Raw genomic sequence first — 20,582 nt, forward strand, 5'->3', positions numbered from 1 at the left:
CGTATGCGTCAAGTCTTTGAAGGTTGATCAATTCATCATAAAAAAATAAATTAAGCAATCTGGAGGCAGAACCTTTGTTACTTGTAAATTTTTATGTTTCTCAATATCTTTGTCGGCGCAATAATCCTTAAAAGTGGTAATGTAATGTAACACTTAAATGAAAATGAAATTTGAGAATTCATTTAGAAAAAAAAGTTCCCTTCTACATCTTTCTTTTAATTTGTTTTAAATTCATTACTACTAAACTAACTCTAGATCTGCATTTAACGATTCGGGAAAGGCGTTCTCACCAAAATGACCTTTTCTAAAATAGTAAAAAGAAGATCTTTCATTGGTAATTCGTTCTTTGGAGGTCTCATAGTCGGGGAAGCTCCGCAAGTGTCGATTGTATTTAACTAGGGGTGGTACGGCGCAGAACACAAAATGCAGCCACGCCACCCTTAATGGGAAATGGATTGTTGACAAGCAAGTAACACGTGAAGAGAGTTTCTCATAAGTCTGACGATACCTTTCATTTTTACTGTTCCCGATATTGTTCCAGAATTGATAGAGACATTCCATAAAGATTCGCTAGGAATAAATTTAACAGGGGAGACAATTCATATCTTTATAGGGTCACATATTTCGTATCTTAAATTCTCCCAATGCTGTTTCATGTTCACAAATTTATAATATCTAGCTTAATAACTTTTCTATTAGTAAAATTTCAATTTACTGGCCGCAAGTTAAATTTCATCCAGGTAAAACTTAAATCAAGCATCCACCAGACCAAACACGATCACTTGTGAAATAAAATTTAAGTGAAGTGTGTTTCATCTAAATAACTTTTCCAAGGGTATGGCCTCTCGTAGAACCTTAATTAAATAAAATTAAGTATCTTTGCTAACTCAGCTAATAAACGTCAAACAATTGTCACTATGTATCAAATTTTAGCACAAAAAATGGTTTTTACTTCAGAACATCATTGAATCGTAATGGTGTTTTCAATTACATACAGTACTGTTGCCTGTTTGGTCGAATTTCAGTAAAAATTTTCAAATTTAAATTGCAACAGGTATATGCAACCCAAAATACTTTCGTGCATCCAGAGCATCTGAAAGTCTAAATTTGGAAATACGTTTCAAAATCCAATGCCTTCTTTAATCTAAATAATTGTTGATCGCACGGTATAACACAATGTAGGATGAATAAATATTTCTTTTCTAACAAACTTTTTGTTTCGTATTTTTTGCAAAATACCAACCGAACAGAAAAGGTGCACATTTGAATTCAGCTATTTATTCGTTATTAGATGTAGCAAATCCGTAATGAAGAAGCCAATTAACTGCAGTGCGAGTGGCTGATTGTTTTCTTTTGAATTTACATTTACTAATCTCTTGAATATTCAGTTCTAGTTTATTATACTGAAATAATAATGTAAATTGTGAGGCAATTAGTCTTCAAATTGATATACAGCGTGGGTCAACAAAATATCTCCACTGGAATAATACCGAAAACAATTTTGATAGCGTGGGGGACACATCATAGTGACAAAGTCCACTGTGCAACTTCATCACCTTGGCCACTGTAGCCATTCTCTTGCGAATCAGTTTCCAACGATACTAACTTTTTTGGGATTTCACTTCAAACTAGAAAAATTGGACTGGGAACGGTGGTCATGTGATATATCACATTAAGGCAATTTAAGTACTTTTTTAACAGTAAAATAACTTTATTACCATTTACGAGTATAGTCCATTTTTTAATTATAGTCCGATGTATCAATTAAAAAGCAGAACAACTGTCATATTGCTATCTCTTTTCAACATAATGTAAACAAATTATTGAATTCTTGTACGTATTGTATTAAGCGTGTCCCACTATGCATCTCGCTTTAGCATGTGTGATTCGAGCAAGACACGAGTTAGACGTTTATCGCATTAGCGACGTCAAATTTTTAGGTTACGTTTTAACCACATTATTTGTGATAGTTTTGTTTAATTTTGCTTGAAATGTCCTTCGTATGATGGCAACGAAAAGCATGTGGACAGACTCATTTACAGAATTTGTAAATTGCAAAAATAATATTGGAATTGCGCGGAAACTTGCAAGACTGGAAGTTAACAGGTAAGTGGGTAAATTAATTCATGGCGTTGCCGAAACAAAATCTAGGAAGAAAGAAAGACAGTCTAAACGTGGTTGTTTAGTGCTGTTTTCAACAATTTTTAATATACCTGACCTATTAGTTGATAAGTATGTAAATAGTTATCAAAAGAGTTCTGAAGGGAGCGGTTTTTTGAAAGACAAAATTAAAACGGAGGAATGAATTTGCAGAAAAACCAACAAAGCACAAAAGAACACAACTCAAAATCTTAAAAATTGAAATTTGTTATGATATCTGTCTCATGTTGCCTAAATAAATTTTCAAATATTGGTAGAACCATGCACTGCTGTCAAATGTCGAAAGCAGACGCAGGTCATGTCGACTTCTTGATTCGGACTAAGCTCATCGGACTATAATAAAAAAAATGGACTATACATATGTAACGTTAGATTATTATTAAATGTTCAAAATGTAAACCATTTCCTTCCCTACAAATGCTTAAGTGCATTTCTAACGTTTCACACTTTTCTTTGGGCTTTTCGGTATACAGTGCATTTTTTTTAACTGTTGCCATAGGGAATTGCATGATGAAAATATTCAAACAATTTTTGGAACGAAGTTGGAAGATTTTTTAAACTATCGGATAGATTACAATTCAATATCCTAAACTGTCGAAAATGTTGTGAAAAAATATTTCTAGCGCGCCGGAATAATAGTACGTCGAGCGGCCGCCAGAATAGCGTCCATGTCGGCTCTAGCACCGGAGATGTGACCATCTCCACTTTTGACTTTTGTCACTTTCATTTAAAAAATAAATAGCGAGATCTCCTCGAGGCTATGATCAAAATAAATAATAAATTAAAATATAAAACCTAATTTTTGTTCCCATATCGCCTACTACGTTTTTTGTCAAATTATTTACGTTCATTAATTTCAACTTTGAAGAGTAAAATTAGTAAAATAAAACTGTTTGTCGTTCGTTGTTCAAACAGTATGCATTACGTAGTCTTATTAATGATTTATTACAAAAATAAAAATTTGCACCAAATCTGCAGTGGATCATAAGTTAACAGAGGGTATAATTTTTACCATGCAATTCCCTACGGCAACATTAAAAAAAAAGCATAAGAGGCAAGAATAGCCTTCCACAAGCTAATTTAATCATAGCCTCCAGGAGATCTCGCTATTTTTTAAATGAAAGTGAGAAAAGTCAAAAGTGGAGATGGTCAGATCTCAGGTGCTACTTGAGCCGACATGGACGCTATTCTGGCGGCCGCTCGACGTACTATTATTCCGACGCGCTAGAAATATTTTTTCACAACTTTTTCGACAGTTTAGGATATTGAATTGTAATCTATCCGATAGTTTAAAAAATCTTCCAACTTCGTTCCAAAAATGGTTTGAATATTTCCATCAGAACAAAAGTTAACAGGGGGTATAAGTTTTACCATGCAATTCCCTATGGCAACAGTTAAAAAAAATGCACTGTATATGTAGATTAGTATTGTTTGGTTTGTCATCATATTATTCAAATTGCATCTTTGGGGCTGCGCTTCCGTTTACGAACGGCAATATACGCATTAAACGAACCGACCAAGCCTCTCACCCTTTCAAGATGGTTAAAAGTGGAAAATGGAAAAGCAGTACAAAACATCTCACCTAACTTTATCGAAGCAAATTGTTTTCACAGTTTTGCTTCAAAGAATTTTATAATCAGGTGAGTCCCCTGTTGGTGTCCAACTTTGAATGCCCTTTAAATTGAAATTGAACTTTATACTCGTAATACCGCGGGACCACATTTCATAAGAGCTGCATAGTTTTCTTCTTTTATTTGCGAATTTATTGACTGATGATGGACATTCAAAAGCTACATGCATAGGGGAAAGTGGAGCAACATCAGGCAGCGGGGTGTGCATAATATCACACGATCAAACCCACATTTTTGTTTTGTTACTTGTAAGAGCATGTTTTGTAGGTTTTGCGGTTTGAGTTTAGCAAGATAGGATGCGGAGACGAGATGGAGATTAATAAAACAAATTAAATGATAATAAAAACCAAACGTAGTAGAGATAATACATTTTCTCAGCACAGTGAAGTGAAAAATGCAGACATTCTAAGCTAATTGCAACGGTCTTTATTTCGAGTCAAATGAAGGGTGGATAAGTTGTCACATCTTTAGTAGCTTTGCGGGAGTTGAAGACGTTGATTAGCTACTAAAATAACGCTTCCAACGGTGTGGCCTCCTGCAGTACGTTAAATGTGGTTTTTTATTTTTATTGACTAATAAATAATCATAACAGAGAAAATACAACCTCTCGGGTTGACAGCTCTGTATGTCAAAAAGTTTGACATTTGTTGTTTCATAAAAATCTACAAAAGTGAAAATAAAACATTTGGTCAGCCGAAAAGTCTAATACAAATGTCATACGGTAGGTATTTTACAGCGTTCCAACTAATCTAAAACCTAGTTTTCACGATATAAAATACCCCTACCGTCTCTAATGTAAATAACTATTTTTCCACTTTCTACCGTGTAATTAATAATATAAAAAGAAATAAAATAATAAAAAACAGAACACAGTTGGCTTTGAAATTTTCAAGATCTTTGTTCTTAAAAATTTACTGATGTGCATCTGTCAGTTTTTGCAACAAACGTCAAAATGCATATTGACATAATGCTTATAACTGAACAAAAATTGAAGTTATATTATAAGTTATAACCTAGAATAATTAATATGTTATCCAAAGCACACTTCGTTAAATTGCAAGCCCTATTCTAGTCGGCTTTTAATTGTTCAAAACGTTCTGCAAAGCGAATTTTTATTTATACAGGGTTATTTACATCTGAGCTTTTGGTATTTTGTGTTGCATAACATTAAATTTTCGCTGGAACTCTTCGGTGCATAACCCTGTACAGCATTATTCACGTAAGATGACGAGCCTGACCAGGTAAAAATGCAACCCAAAATAGGCTTTACAAAGCATTCATTGTGTTTTGGTATTTAAAAATTAAATCAGGAATCCGAGTAGGTATTCTATTAATTTGAAAAGTATATCTGTCATTGCATTTTTCGTTCATATTTAGTATTTGAAAAGGTTTTCGAACGGTGACAGAACCGATATGATCCTACTTACCCATTACTTTTGTGATTTTAATCGCTTATTATTCTTATTAAATCATACCTTGTTAAGATAGGTATTTTTCTGTCAGAACTTGACATTCATTTGGCTGACGTTACAAGCTGTCTATGTTTTATGTGCATTATGATAATGCACATAATAGGGATCGAGATTGCTTTGTTAATTGCCTTTTTGGTTGCATTTTTACCTGGTCAGGCTCGTCATCTTACGTGAATAACCCTGTATTTCTAAATTAAACTGGCAAACCATTTTTTCTATTTTGGTAATGCTTACGTGCAACTGGTAATTGGAGTGCTGACTGGCGGTGTAAATATATGGTGTCGAGTAAGAGGACGGAGGATGGTGGCTTGACGTTTCGGCGTAACCGTTCTCGATCAGGTGTCTGTCGAGTTCGACGGGATCACCGAGTATCTTCGTCGGCACAATTGGAGCGTGACTGCCCAAAGCCTGCAACAAGAAAAAAATTCACATAAATAAGTCTTACGCAAAGTGTATCATCCGCTCTCCAAGGATTTTACATATCCGAACGAAGCCACAAATCTGAAATTCAACGACGTCTCCGACGGGTGCTCCAAGAAGAGTTGTCATCCTCGGCTGTAATATCCACTCGCTGATAAGTCGAAAGCGTGCGCGGTACCTTGTGAATAAATAAGTTTATGCACGAGGGAATGGTTCTGTATTTTCCTTGTCGAAGGAGAGAATGATGATGCTAATTAAATGGGTACCTTCGTCACTGTTGATCTAATAAAGCCTTCATAATCCGACAACTGAGATGGGGGTTTATTATGACAGGTGATGCTGCTACGCATATTATCGGAGTGTGCACACCTTGCAAGTTTCTTCGGTGCGAGTAACTGCACGTAAGGAATTTCTTCCCATTAGTATCGCCGACTAATGTAGTACAATCGATTTCGTCAAATTTATTTGGGAAAATAAACAACAACAACTTGCGCACTCTTTTAAAAGGCTGTGCAAAGGGAAGAAGTTTTCTCAAGAATATCTGCTTTTTCTGTTACTCATATCGGTAAGCTTAAAAATGTTGCGAAAGAGGTGGTCATGCTGCAGAACTAAAAGTGGGTTTGGGCTTATTAACTTAACTAGGGCTGCACCGTTTAACTGGTTTACCCAAATAAGTTATTAATTGTTACATAAAAATTATTATAATATGTAATTGGTTAATTTTGAATAGATTTACTTACCGTTCTAGAATGCCAAAATATTTTACCGTCGAGTTTATCGTTAGCAATTTTACTGTCTTGGAAACAGACGTGGTAAAAAGCAAATAGCGTTCAATCACGCAAAATTTACGAATATGGTGGATGCGCCGGGAAACTTCGTCAATAGTAGTAAAAAGTTGTATTTAATTAATTAATTGACAAATTAATCTGTTCTCTCAAATAATTTAACTATCAACTTCTTACTTAAATTAAACTGGGTGCTTGAATAGTATTACGTTCAGGGAGAGAAATGATCTTATTATCTAGTTGAGCACCATTTCCTATTAAAAATTAAAATACTGTCCTTGCCTAGACAATTTCTTTTACTTCGTATTTTATTTAAGGCTGTTGCACAGTAATAAAACTTTTGGGTGAGGTGTAGTTCAAGTTGCAGAAGTATTCAGAATTCTTGGATCGGTCAAACACTGCAGCAGGTACCCTCTCGAGACCCGTCAGTCATAAAATTAGCATTTTACAAGAGCATTAAATCTTCGTATTGTGAACAAATTTGTTGGCAAATTTTAGATTTTCTTATTTCTTGTAGTTTGGATGTATTTATCTGTGCACTTTAGTGGTTGAATCTCTTACTTGCAGAAAATTCTTTTGAAGAAAATAACAGACAATGATTAATACAAATGTAAAGGCTATGACTTTGACAGTGTCAGATTTTTCGTATCTCTGCTATCTTTATAATTGATTTCATATAAATGTTCATCAAGTGAGCTGTGCATTTGTAAAAGCACCTTTAATTTAGTTACATTACAAAAGTCACATTTATGAAGGTCATGTCCAATAAATCTTTACTTGGTAAAAATACAAAGACAAAAACAAATAAGAATTACCTTAATTTAATCAGTAAAAAGACGTAACATTGCTTTTGAAATCAGCAATGTTAAAATGGACAAAAACTAAAAAATTAGTCAAATCGGGTTCGCGCAGAGCAAGCAACTTTGAAAGTTAAAGTCACTAGCTTTAGCTTTACTACCAACAGAAAATCAGATTTTCATGGCTTGCTTAGATGCACATTTATATGAAATTGAGTATAGCTAATAAACGTCAAACAACTGACACTATTAATCAAATTTTAACGCAAAAATAGTTATTAGAGTCCAGTTTTTACCCATTTGCGATGACGTCACGATTTCCTTCCTCGCTTTCTCTCTATTGAAACGACAGAAAGGGTAAAAAACAAAATAGCGGTGCAATGGCGGACAAAAAATTTCGTCCACTGTCATTCCACTCACATATGCTATAAAGCGACCTTTAGGAACGAATAACCTCGCTTCACATGTTGACATGTGTCAATCAAATTATGTCTATAATGTATGTTTTTATGGGTGACAGTAATAAATTTCAAATTTTAATTTGCAAACGTCAATCATAATGACAATAAAGCTTAAACTACACCAAATTTTTGTGAAATGATAGGAAAAAGGTGGACAACATTTTTTGTCCGGAATATGTAGTATGTTTATTTATTGTTGGTTACTTTGTGGTTATTTTATGTTCCTGTCAATTTGACAATTTTTAATTTCTTTCACTTATTACATTGATTACAAACATAATCTTTCGAAGCAGTTGTCAGAAAATTTCATAACATGGGTATGGCTTGCGACTACAATCGTTTTAATACCTAACCTTATAGTTATTTATGATTATGATCAATTCAAATTAGTTTCTGATCCTAGCTCAAACATACGTGAAGTTACTAAATAATGACGTCATCGCAAATGGGTAATAATTGGACTCTAGGATCAGAAATAAATTTGGATTGATCAAAAATAACTATCAAATTTCAATTTTGTTGACAATTGCTTCGAAAGTTTACGATTGTAATCAATGTAATAACTAATAAGTGAAAAATAAAAAAATGTCAAATTGACAAGAGCATAAAATAACCACAAGTAATCAATAATAAATAAACGCATCGCATTTTTTTGTTTGTTCCTGTTATTTCAATAAAGAGAAAGCGAGAAAGGAAATCGTGACGTCATCCCAAAAGGGTAAAAATTGGACCATAACTTCAGAGTTCAGAGATTGAATCTTATTTTCCTAATTCTAGGGATTATTTAGCGTAAGAAAGGTAGGATTACAATAGCGCCCGTTTTCATTACCTGTACGTAAAAATCATTTCCATTAAAAAAAACCTGTTATCGGATAATACATACTTACAACTTTTCTCCAATTGCAGAAAAATACTTAGAACTCTGTCAGAATCATTTAGACATTTATTGGAAAAAATTATAGTTTCTGTATAAATTAGTAGGGGTTTTAATATTCTATATTCAATCGTTACTGAGAACAACTAATTACCTACAGCTTGGCCGTTTACTCGACTTTACTAGACGCAGGTAGTTTGGCCCAAACGACCGATACCGGGTTCGATATTGGAATGGATGGGAACAGAAAACTTTATGAATGTATAATTGGGATAAATATTTTCCGTTTTGTGATTGCATTTTGAGTGTCACATTCTGAGATTATATAGTTTTTAGGTTAATAATAATTATACCTATTTTAACTTAAGTTTCTTAATTTAATTTTTTTCAATCCATTTTCATAAAGTAAAACGCCCCAAATTAAATAAACCAAATATCTTTACATCAAAACATTTTCATTAAATTCTAATCACGGATTTTATTTCTCTATGTATTATGGTTTCATAACGTGTATCAAATTTGAACTGCATCGAACAAAATTTAATTTTTAAAGTGATAGTTTTTTGACTGCTGTACCTAGGTAATTAATTTTAACAAAAAAGTAATACCCAATTTTTGTGCCGGTGAACAGTATTTATGCATCTATAATACTTTCGTATAAATATAATTTAGTTTTAAAGTCATTTTCGTGCTTGTCATAAGTGATGGGACACCCGGTACATAGTTTAAATTTTTATTTCATACTATCCGGTAGATGTTCAATTGCATCATCAATTTGAGTCCGGTAAGTAAATTATAATAACAATATCAGAGCCGGAAAGTGTCACTAAGCAACACCTAACGGGCTGTTTTATTTTTATACATCAAATTTGATATTGAAAAGTGAAAAAGACAAAAAATGTTTGACAGTTTAACCCTGAAGTCGTTAGGGCTTTACGTGAATTTAGTAGGCCATTTTGTAGCCTACTCACAACAAATTAATTTGGTGTATAGATAATTAAAATCGTCCGATAAATAAGGGAGCTATGGACTCGTCTTTTTTTTTGGACACCTGTATAATTGGTGCTCGATTAAAAAAAGTGTTATATGCAGGTATTAGGTATTTTAATTACTCGCTATTATTAGAATTAGTGATTGGTTTACTTTGTTAAAAAGATAAAAAGGTTATGATACCGCACCGCGGCAATCCGGCCATCTCCTTTCAGGTATATTTTAAAAATGGGATTCATAAGTTGACCATCGCGGCACGCCGGGCCTGCCCCGAGGGTGTTCCCGTGAGCCCAGTGCAAGTATCTTCCCAACAAAAGTTGCATTGCGGACGTTAAGTAGTGATTATGACAACCCGAGTTTACGACCTCCAGGGGCTGCAGGTAGTTGAGAAGTATAGTGGACTGCCTAATAACCGAATTTTACGTGTTTTGTTGAGGCTTTTGTTTATTTTTTTGCTTCCAATCTAATTTGTTTTTCCAAAAACTGAGACAGTAGCCCCATGAGATACGTTCTTCTGAATCCAATGCACTTTTTAAATAGTCTCTAAATAAAAAATTGAGCAAAAATAATTAGAATTACTGAAAAACGTTATTAATTTTTTTAAAAAGAATGAAGCGATTTTTCAAAAAACTGAGACAGTAGCCCGGTGAGATACGTTAATGTTTAACAAAAAATATAGTCACCATAGCTTCAAACATAAAACTGTGGAAAAATAATTAGAATCCGTTTAGCGCGCTTTACCATTGCTTGGCCAACCACTAGGCAACAGCCTTAAGTTAAGATGTGTTTTTATAGAAGAATACGTAGTATCAGTATAGATGTTCATTTATACTGGTACAATGCATTTTCTTACGAATTGTTACAATTTTTTATTCTCCAGTATTTCCATTAAACATTATTACTTGATAGTAATATCCGTAATAGTGTATGTACTCCGGCAAAATTGCCGTGCCGCCGGATGGCGGAGGGATAGTATTCTTATAATTTCAGTATTTGATAAGCATCTATCCAAGACGTGGTGACAGATATTCAATCTATTTGGGTTTCTTTACGTTTAATGAATGCTCCATTTTTCGTCGTATTCAAGCGTGCTTACCACAATTGCGTGCGATGAGAGTTAAGATTCCTATCTGGAGTTTCTAATGGTCTTTTTTAATTTAAAGTTAAAAAATGTCGACAGTAAAATGTAGTAATGAAGAGTGGGAGACAATGTAAGAAGTTTCCCAACAGCTATTATTTTTCTTCAAACCATCGTTTAGAACTTTCATGCAATAAATTGTACTTAAGACGAAAAAAACTCGCTTTCAGATGTCTCCGAAAAGATCATCAATTTAGATAAAGCAAATAGGAGTTTAATGTGGTTTGGTTAAATATAATAATAAAAAATGTACACTACACCATTTGTAAATTTATATAATAAATCGATATGTGTGTGTATAATAAGGTGAAGAGTTCATAAAATGAAAATTACATTGTTTAGTAGATATGATATTCACACGACGTAACGAGTCAGATATCTTTCAGTCACAGACGTTTAAAAAAATTAATTTAACTTTTAGTACTTCTGAAAAATGCTATTAAGCAAGCATGTTTATGAATGGCAATTAGGACGTGGTGAATTTACTGCAGTCGTAATTTATACAATCAAGTACAATAAATACAAGGTGAAAGTAATTAATTGTCTAGCCTGTGGGAAGAGATTCCAAGTCCAGTTAAAACTCATTTCAATTTCCAATAAAGCCTGATTAATACAGGGTCATTATAAATGATTGTCCCATCGCAGTTGGCGTTGAAAACCCAGACAAATTTTGGATGTGCCGCCTACTTCGCAACGTTAGACAAACTAGTAGACAGATTTCCACTACCGCCAGTAGCGCCACCTATCGGCGATGCTAGTCTCACTCATGTTATCAAGCTTGCGGCACATTCAATTTAGCCACCAACGCCTACTACCATAGTACAATCATTTATAATGACCTTGTAGTATCTTTTCATTAGTATTGTCTATCTATAATATTTTAGGAGATAATTTATCCTCATTTTAATTGGCCGTGATTTTTTCTTATTATCATCATGTTTCCGCTGCTGTACACATGTCCCATAACTCCCTTTATTTGCTGGTTGAATTTTAAACAACATTATTAGTCCATTTAAAATGCAATTAGGTACTGATCGCATTGTCAGAAAAGAACTAGACAAATGGTGGATGCGCCGGGATTATCATGCCCTGCAACAGGTACTAACTTCCTTTTATTCGATTACAAGTCTGTTCTGTTTAACAACACGAACACATAAAGGTCAAGACACTTTTACGCGGAGCATTATCTAAATCATCAGAAATCAGGGATAAAGAGGAGATTATAGTGTCACGCAAATTGGTTGTAGAACAAATTTGCCCGGAACGTGGAATGAAAGCGTTGCATTAGCGCCAGGTTACCGGAAATAGATGCTAGAGTATCTCGCTTTATGTTTTGACAAACATTATAGTCGACAAGATTAGATCCGAACCACGTACGGCTTAGACGTGTTTCAGGTTGTAACCAAACTTGTAATAAATAAGAACAACAATAACACCAATTTGTTAAATGGTCTCTTGATGCAGATTAAGAGAGGTAATGTACATACAACTAAACTAGCGTAAATGGAGGTGACGCTATTATTCTGAAATGTCTAATTTATTAACGTTACCAGCGAAAACCACCAAAAAATTCCTTTCGCTTTTTTCGCACTGTTTAGTCGTATGAACGTGTGGGAGTGAACACAAAATAAAATTTAAATTAGGTACTTGATTTATTGCTTTATTTGCTAAAACTAAATGTAACTAAAGGCCATTCAAAAATTTAAAAAACCAACAACGTCGCATTTCCTGGATAATTACCATCGACAACGCTGTCTAGTGTAAAATTTGGTGAGAATTGTAATTTTGTGGTTAAGTGTTTATTAAGTGTCAAATTACTCAAATTTATCGAAGGTTCTTGTGAATTCTATTCTGAGCATGTTTAAGTATAAATAATAAGAATTAATAAATAAATGAAACCTGCTGACCAATAATAAAATAACTTGAACGAAATTCAAAGCAATTGAATTTTATTTTGAATCAAATAAATGTCATAATTTATAGTTCGAAAAAATAACCACCTATAATCTGTTTCAAAATCAAAAATCCACCACCTGTTGAATTATGTTGGCAGAAAAAAAGAAATCCCTAGAATAAGTTTCATTTTTTTGGGTTGGTCCAATCCTCCGCCAAAATTTGACCTTCAGTTTGTCACAAATATCAAATTATAAAAATGCCTCGAAAAACAAGGAATCTTTTAACAGCTAAATTAAAGCGATCGCTCATTAAATGCTTCGAAGAATTTAAAAAACACGATGAACTACGACCAAAACGACTGTCAACAGTTTTATTTCATAACCCCACGTTTTTCTGACACTTCCAAACACACTAAAAACAAAAGTTGGCGACGTTGTCGGTTGTATTTTCGAGGTAGAATGCAGTGTTGGTGGATTTTTGATTTTGAAACAAATTATAGGGTTTTTTAAATTTTACCAACCTAAAGCAACAGGTGATGTATTTTATGTTTGACTATATGTATGTAAATATTGCCCAGATCTTGCAAAATATTACATACTTACATGTGTCATATGACACAAAATATTAATTTGTATCTGAAAATTGAGAATTTGATGAAAATAATTTTGTTTATTAAGGGGGAGATTCACGAAACTTTGCAAATTTGCAAATCGTTAACGAAACGGCAAATACAATACTTCAACAATGTCGGTTGCCATAGTTTTGAATTTGCAACGCCTTATCGAGCCTTACCGAGTTTCGTGAATGACCCCCTAAGTCTCTAGACTGGGATGGTTATTTTGAACGCCAAAGTTTCTCGTTATTGTATTTTTAATTTTTTAAGCTAACAAAATTTTACGTCGCTAATGTAATAACTCCTCGCGTCTTGCTCTAATCGCACATGCCAAAGCAAGATGCATACTGGAAGGGGCTTAATAATGCAATACGTGCGTGCAAGAATTCAATAGCTTGCTTTACATTATATTGAAAAGAGCAATACAAGGTGTTTCACGTAACTTTCCGATCCTTACGAACTTTAAATACAACCACTTTCCACTTCAAAAACGGTTCTTCTTGGGATCTCCGAACAAATCACAATTTGCTGTACACACATTTCGATAGCAGCCTGTATAAAAGTATATATCGTTTGTAAAAAGTGATGTCATATTTGAACGAAAAATATAACTCGTAAATATTCTAAAAGTACTTTTTTTCTATAAATATAGAGGGATCTTGATCGTTATAATTTTATCGCCAGGATATAGATTCTGCAGTTTGCTACGCTTCCATGTACTCGTATACCCAACACGCCTCGAATAATTTAAAGATATGTAATCAACCTTTTGGATGAAGGGAAAAAAATTGAGAATTATTTGCCGAAATAGAAGTCCGTTGCAGATTAAACATTTCAGATGATGGTTCTACCCAAATTCGCACTTCTCCTGTTAGTAGTTGCATTTGGCAATAGATTTCTTACTCTTGCTGAGTATGATAAATTTAGAATCAAAATTAATATTTTTCCAAAAGTTTTTCAAGCATTGTTTTTAAAGAGAGTACGTCGCTCACACTAAAAATAAACAACTTGGAAAAAAGTCGACGAAAGGAGTGGGCATGCTGCAGCCGATGTTCTGTAGTTATTCCATAAAAAAGAAAACATTTCTACCGTGTAAGGATTCGAACATACAAAATATATAAAATTACGGTCAATAAAATCTCGACAATCTGAAACATTTTTTACGAGGTCGTTTGTCAACTCTTTTCGTGCGAAGAAAATCTGAACACCGTGACGTTCCTGAAGGATGACCTCTCCTAGTTTTTGATGAAAAAAAATCGACTTTTTTCGTCCATTTGAATACTGAACGCCTCGTTACGTTTTACTCGTGTAGTTGCAGGTGACACAGAAATGCGTCTCCGTTAACAAGTGTTTCGGGCCAGGATAATAGAAATGGAGTTGGAAACTGTAATTTGTAAAACAGTCAGGGACAGGAAATGTCCGACGAAAATATCTTCCGCATTCGTCGATAAACAACCCTCGTATATGTATTTAAATATTATGGAAATTCCAGAATATCGTGTTGAAAATGACCAACAGGTCTTTATAACGGGTGACTATTAAAATTTTCACTTGGAGTTGGCTTTCAATGAGTTTTTATTTTTTCTGTTACTTTAGACACACGCAAGAACGAACGACAAATGTCAGTCAGTACAATTGAAACATAGTTTTGAAACGTCAAACTTGTCAGTGTCTAAGGTGCAACGGAAAACAAAGACTGATCCATAGCCAACCCTAAGTGAAAATTTTAATAGTCACCCGTTAGAACAATAAAAGAGTTAAAATTAAATTAATTAAAAATTGTTGCCCATCAGTAAACAAACTAACAAGATGCGGTTTTTTCGAATATAATAAATTAATTAATTACACTATAAATGTTCAATGAGATTCAGATCTGATACGACGCGATAATTTTGCTATTCCACGATTAAAGACCAACATACAACATACAAGCTATCAAGCTACAAAGTATTGTAGAACCGTCACCTAACTTCACATTGTTTTTCCTTTGTAAAAATATCGGGTGTTATTTTTAAATTTCACTTCATAGTAGGCGTTGAAGAGTCGATTGTGAATGCACTATACGGGTTACGGATCACCGATCAGCTGTTTAAATCTGACGTTTTACACCAGTGGTGCGTTCACATCGACTCTTCAACGCTTACTACGAGGTGAAATTTAAAAAAACACCCGATATAAAAAAAGTTCTCTTTTTCACGACAAAAGTAGCCTTCTGAGAACACTTTTTGTAAAGGCAATTTTGCAAAAAAGAAACTAACGTAAATTTTTTTAAAGCAAAATGTGAAAAAAAATTCAATTAAATTTTAATCGTGTTTAAAAATAATTTTTCCGAAAATATTGTCAACCTACGTTTTTATTTCCTCTTAAATTGATAATGATATTAAATAATAGTTATTTATGCAATGAGGTTCTGTGTAAATTGGGCTTTTCTAATTGCCCGAGAGGCCAGATTGAAATACGAGCGTAGCCAGGATTTTAAGGCCTCGAGGGCAATTAGAAAAGCCCAGTTTGCACAAAAACGAGTTGCATACAAACTTTTATTGTTTGAAACGACGTCCCCAAAGCTTCCAAATCTATTAAAAATGATTTCGCATTTGCTTTTGACAGTTTTGACAAATTTTTCAAGAAATGTCACTTTGAATGTGTTGTCTAGGGCAACGGTTGGTTATCTGCTATTTTTTGCTTTAGAGCAGTTAAGAGGCAGTTTACAAAGGAGAAAAATGAGAATTTATGACAGTTGAAAGCAATAAACTACAGGGTGTTTATAAATGTCTGTTATCACGTTGCCTTTGAAAAAAGCTAATTCTCTACAAAATCGTGAACTTGACTAGCAATGCGCGTCAAAATAATTATACGTCAAGTAGACAGATTGTGAAAGATGGAATTCGAACAAAATAAATTCATTTTAGAGGCTTATTTTAGGAACAGTATAGATAACGATGGTGTCTGGGCATACTCTGTCGAACCTTGTCTCGATCAATTCCGCAAGTCTTCAGGTAGGTCACCAGTTGCTCAAGACATTGTGGAAGATATCCGCGAAAGAATTGAAGATAATCCAAACATTTCTTTGCGGAGATTGGCACTTCAGTCTAAATCCACTGATCTGCTCCTCTGCTCTCGTTTGCTTTTCTGACCATTCGTATGTTCATCTGGTAACCCTAAGTTCTTCTAGGGTGCTATCATCCTGGTTTAAGACAGACTTGACTGAAATCAAATCTGCCTGAAATGGATAAGTCTATTTCACGTTTACGTACCACTTATACTACTGCTATCACTTTATTGGTAAAAGGGTAAAACATTGATGGCATTGACATTTTGCACTGACATTTGTTGTCAGATTACACTTAACCTCAAATTTATTATAGTACTGGTTACCATTTGTATGAATCTAATTTCATGGCAAACCGCGATCACAGACATTTATAAACACCCTGTATTTAATAAGAGCTATCGCGCGTTCAAATGAAATCCTGGGCTGGGAAGGCGTTGGAAACCGTCAATTATTGTGCTTTTTTAAAGCGTAGAATGTAGATTAATTGGAGCATGTTGACAGCTAACCTAAAATTTAGAGCCAAAAATTTTTTCTTTTTTTCTTTCTTTGCAATGTTTTACATCAAAAATAGAATAACGTAACGATTCCTATTCTCGAAGCAAATATCTAAGGCCACCCTTTGCTGAAAACGAACATGTTCAATTATGTCCCGATTAAACATAAACAAATATCATTCGTGAAAGAACGGCGGGAAATTCAAACTTTACACGGTTTAATTTTTCCAACGCCTACTCAGCCCAGGATTTCATTTGAACGCCCGATAGAATGAAATTATTTAATTTTATTTAATAAAAACTGTTGCTACTTTGGTAGGTTTTTTTTAAGTTCCAATCAAAATTAAAACATACTTGTGAGATCACATTTTCTGTGAATGAACAAGAAACTGACGATGTTGTTATCAAAAATTATCTCTGGAGGCAATTTTCTCGCCAACACAGTCGAAACATGATATTCTGACATTTGCAAATCCCCCGACGCTCTCTGTCGTGTACGTTAGATATGCCCCGCGGCAATTTGCACTTCAATATGTTTGCCGATATCAATAACGTATAATTAAAGCTTATTACATCAGCACGACGATAATTAACAGATTTGAAGGGACTTCAAGATTACAAACTTGGATGGAACAGGTTCCCAGTTGAGAGACAGTACTAATCGCGTTAGCCGCAATGAAGCGTCAACAATATCAGCATGTGTAGGTGGATCAATGAAGGTGTCCATCCACGTAGAAAACAGAACCGGTAGGATTGAAAGGGATTACAGATTGAGGGTTTTTAGCTCTCGGATATTAGATTTTGTACCCCAGAAAAGTTAGGTCGGGAAGGAAGCGTTTCCTATTACTAAATTCGGATATCGGGAGGAGATCTTTATGAAATCCATCAATTATAATAAAAATTTCAATTTGTCTCTGGTTGGACATCAATTATGAAAATTAGTGTACTGTCCGTACAACTAATTACTACTATCTTCATCCGTTTCAACAACTACAATCAATTTTTAATCTACGTATATTAAAGTATCAAGAACTAGAAGTACCTGCTACTTACGCTAAACGAAATAGTAAACAACAATTCTTAAGATAGTTCTATCGCTACAGCACAAACGAAAAATTGTTTGAATCGCTGGAGAATTATTTGTGCATTGCAAAATATTACACTTGATTGTGGTACAATCTGATTTACAGAAATTACTAGAATTCCTCAGTCTTCACCAAAGCCGCCGCTACTAGTTGCCGATAACGCACCTTTTGAAACCAACCTCATTTTCTTGTTCGTTATTTAATATAATAAAAATGATACAATCAAATTTAAACTATCTAGCTTAGGAATGGATTTATCCAAAAAGAATAAATTCAAAAGTTTCATGAGGCATTCTGTGATGTTGAAGTTTTGGAAGAACGTGTTGGTTCAATATAGCAAAACTTATACAGGGTCTCTATAAATGATTGTCTGGTCAAGCCAGCCTTGGAAAAAAAATTCACTGTTCCGCTTTTTTGAAACCGATGCCAAATTCTATGTAGTTCGTTTTCACGGTCACTTCTGACATTAGTGAATTGCGCTTGTCAGTCGAGTTTTGGTTCCTTATATTCGTTTTATCGCAGTTAATCACAGTTAATATACACCACAAATCTGTATTTTTCAATAAAAATTGCAAGTACGTCCGCTTTTAGAAGTAAATACACTGGCAAAATTTGTGAGGTTATGCTTTAATGTTTTATTTTAGCTTTAATTTCTTTACAATGGTTTATTCTGTTGAACAGAACACGTTCATTGTTGTTTTTTACTTTCGAAATGGAAGGTTTAGTAATGGGGAATTATCTGTTTGTAAAAATGAATTCCAGCAAAATATCTGAACAACATTCAAGATGATTGTTAACTCACATTAAGCGAATTGTGAACAGATTTTTAACAATCAGAACAATTAGCAAGCGTAAATCATTAGGACGACCACCAGTATCTGATGAAATACTCGAGGATTTGAGAGAAATGATGGAAAAGACTACAGATATCCATAGCCTGTTTATCTCGACAATCTGGTGTACCACGAAGCACTTGTCACAAAATCATTAAAAATAGGCTACAACTGCATCTTTATAAAATTAGTGTTGTACAAGAACTCCAACCTGCAGATTATCAAAGTTGTGTTTAATAATGTAATCAGTTTGAAAATCACCTCAATTTCATAATTTGGAGTGCTGAGAATCCACACCAATTTGTAGAGACTCCTTTACATGTTTTGAAAATTGGTGTGTGGAACTGTGGATAGCAGTGTTGCTGTACCCTTAACTAAGAAATGCTGCAAAATATTTTTGAAAATAAATGAAGAATTGTCAAGTGTTTAGAAGTTAATGGGGGACATTTTCAATCTATTTTATAAAAAAATACCTATTTGTTATCGTTATTTAGTGTTGTAAATTATGTTGTTGAATACATTTGATTTTATTGAAAAACCAGTAAGACTTATTTGTTATGAAAAACACTGTTATTTATATTGGAAGAAAAAATGGGAGTCAATACCATATTCGACAATTCAGTCTAGGTCGTATTTACCCCTAGCATAAAACAAGAAATGTGAAAGCACTAAAGCAGACAAAAAGGCAGTATCAAGTATTGTATTGTGGTATACGGGGACAAGGTGTTCTCAATATTTATCTGTTTGGATTTGTTCTCATACCAATTCCTGTACACTATGTGGCGGTACGATGGGGGCAATAATTGTTCCCCTGTTGGTGTTGATATTAAATATTAAATACATTAATGTTAGCAAGAGTAAAGCACAGTTGAAACTTGTCTCTGGTTAAAAGCCAACAACCTAACCTGAAAATGTGACATTCATTATTTGCCGAACAAAGCGGCACATTCAAAATTTGACAAGTTTCCATGGCTGGCTGGACCCGACAATCATTTATAGAGACCCTGTACGAGTACAGTAGAATAAATGATAAAAGACAACGAGAATTGAATGTTGAACTACTGATAGGGATAATTTTTGATGAAGAAACTACATATAAGAAACTGGAATTGCTTTTTCTGGGTGATCTGGTTTATCTAAAATCCCAAAAATACTAGACTCCATTGTTACCTATAATCAAGAGCTGTGCTATATTTAACTTAATCAATATTTTATTTTGGGTATTTAGATCTTTATTAATCAATACGTTGGAAACATATTTGAAAAGAAAAACTTACGTTTTATGTCTACTGGATGCTCCAAAATTCGCGGAACAATTCAATGGGGCAACGTCAACTCATGTTAGAAAATTATGAGAAAAATAATTTAAAAAATTCTATGTCTTTTAGATTTGAAGATATGGGGGCTCAAAAGGTGCAGCTTTGATCTCGTTTATTTTAAATATTAAAATTTTTTTTGACTATTTGTCTTTTACTAGCCAGTGGCATAATAATTCTGAACGATTGTGATCAGGTTTGCAATTATTTTCTTCATTATTTCCAGCATTTCCAAGTAGTAATTTTATGTCTGTTTTACCTCAAATGACGTATGGCTTTGATTTTTTTCTCTCATTTCCATGGATACAACAAAAATGAATTGGAATAATACCTGTTCACGTTGTAAAGAACCACTGTGGTGCAAATGACTGACCTGTTATTATGACAACTCATATAAAAGTTAATGCAAAATGTATGCGATTTGCACCACCATAGTTCAATACAACATGAACAGATATTACATAGAATATTTTTAAATGTTACCACATTTAGTGTAACAAATAGGTCCATATCTTCTACGGAGCGATCAACAATTACTTAAATAAGGGGCGGCTATGACTTTGAG

General features: G+C 33.8%; 1 protein-coding gene across 6 annotated transcripts in view; it reads right to left on the bottom strand.

The window, feature by feature from the left end:
* LOC138123069 (multiple PDZ domain protein-like) overlaps window positions 1-20,582 on the bottom strand; it is a 336,364-nt gene that overhangs the window by 194,363 nt on the left and 121,419 nt on the right. For all 6 annotated transcript variants that reach the window (XR_011156695.1, XM_069037584.1, XM_069037586.1 and 3 more), the window contains one exon: window positions 5,498-5,671. Coding sequence is in view for 5 of the 6 variants with exons in the window: in XM_069037584.1 (XP_068893685.1) it covers window positions 5,498-5,671 (174 nt within the window). In the remaining variant the exon portion in view is untranslated. The remainder of the gene's footprint in view (window positions 1-5,497; window positions 5,672-20,582) is intronic.

This window comes from Tenebrio molitor, chromosome 2 (assembly GCF_963966145.1).
Source record: "Tenebrio molitor chromosome 2, icTenMoli1.1, whole genome shotgun sequence".
Taxonomy (NCBI): domain Eukaryota; kingdom Metazoa; phylum Arthropoda; class Insecta; order Coleoptera; family Tenebrionidae; genus Tenebrio; species Tenebrio molitor.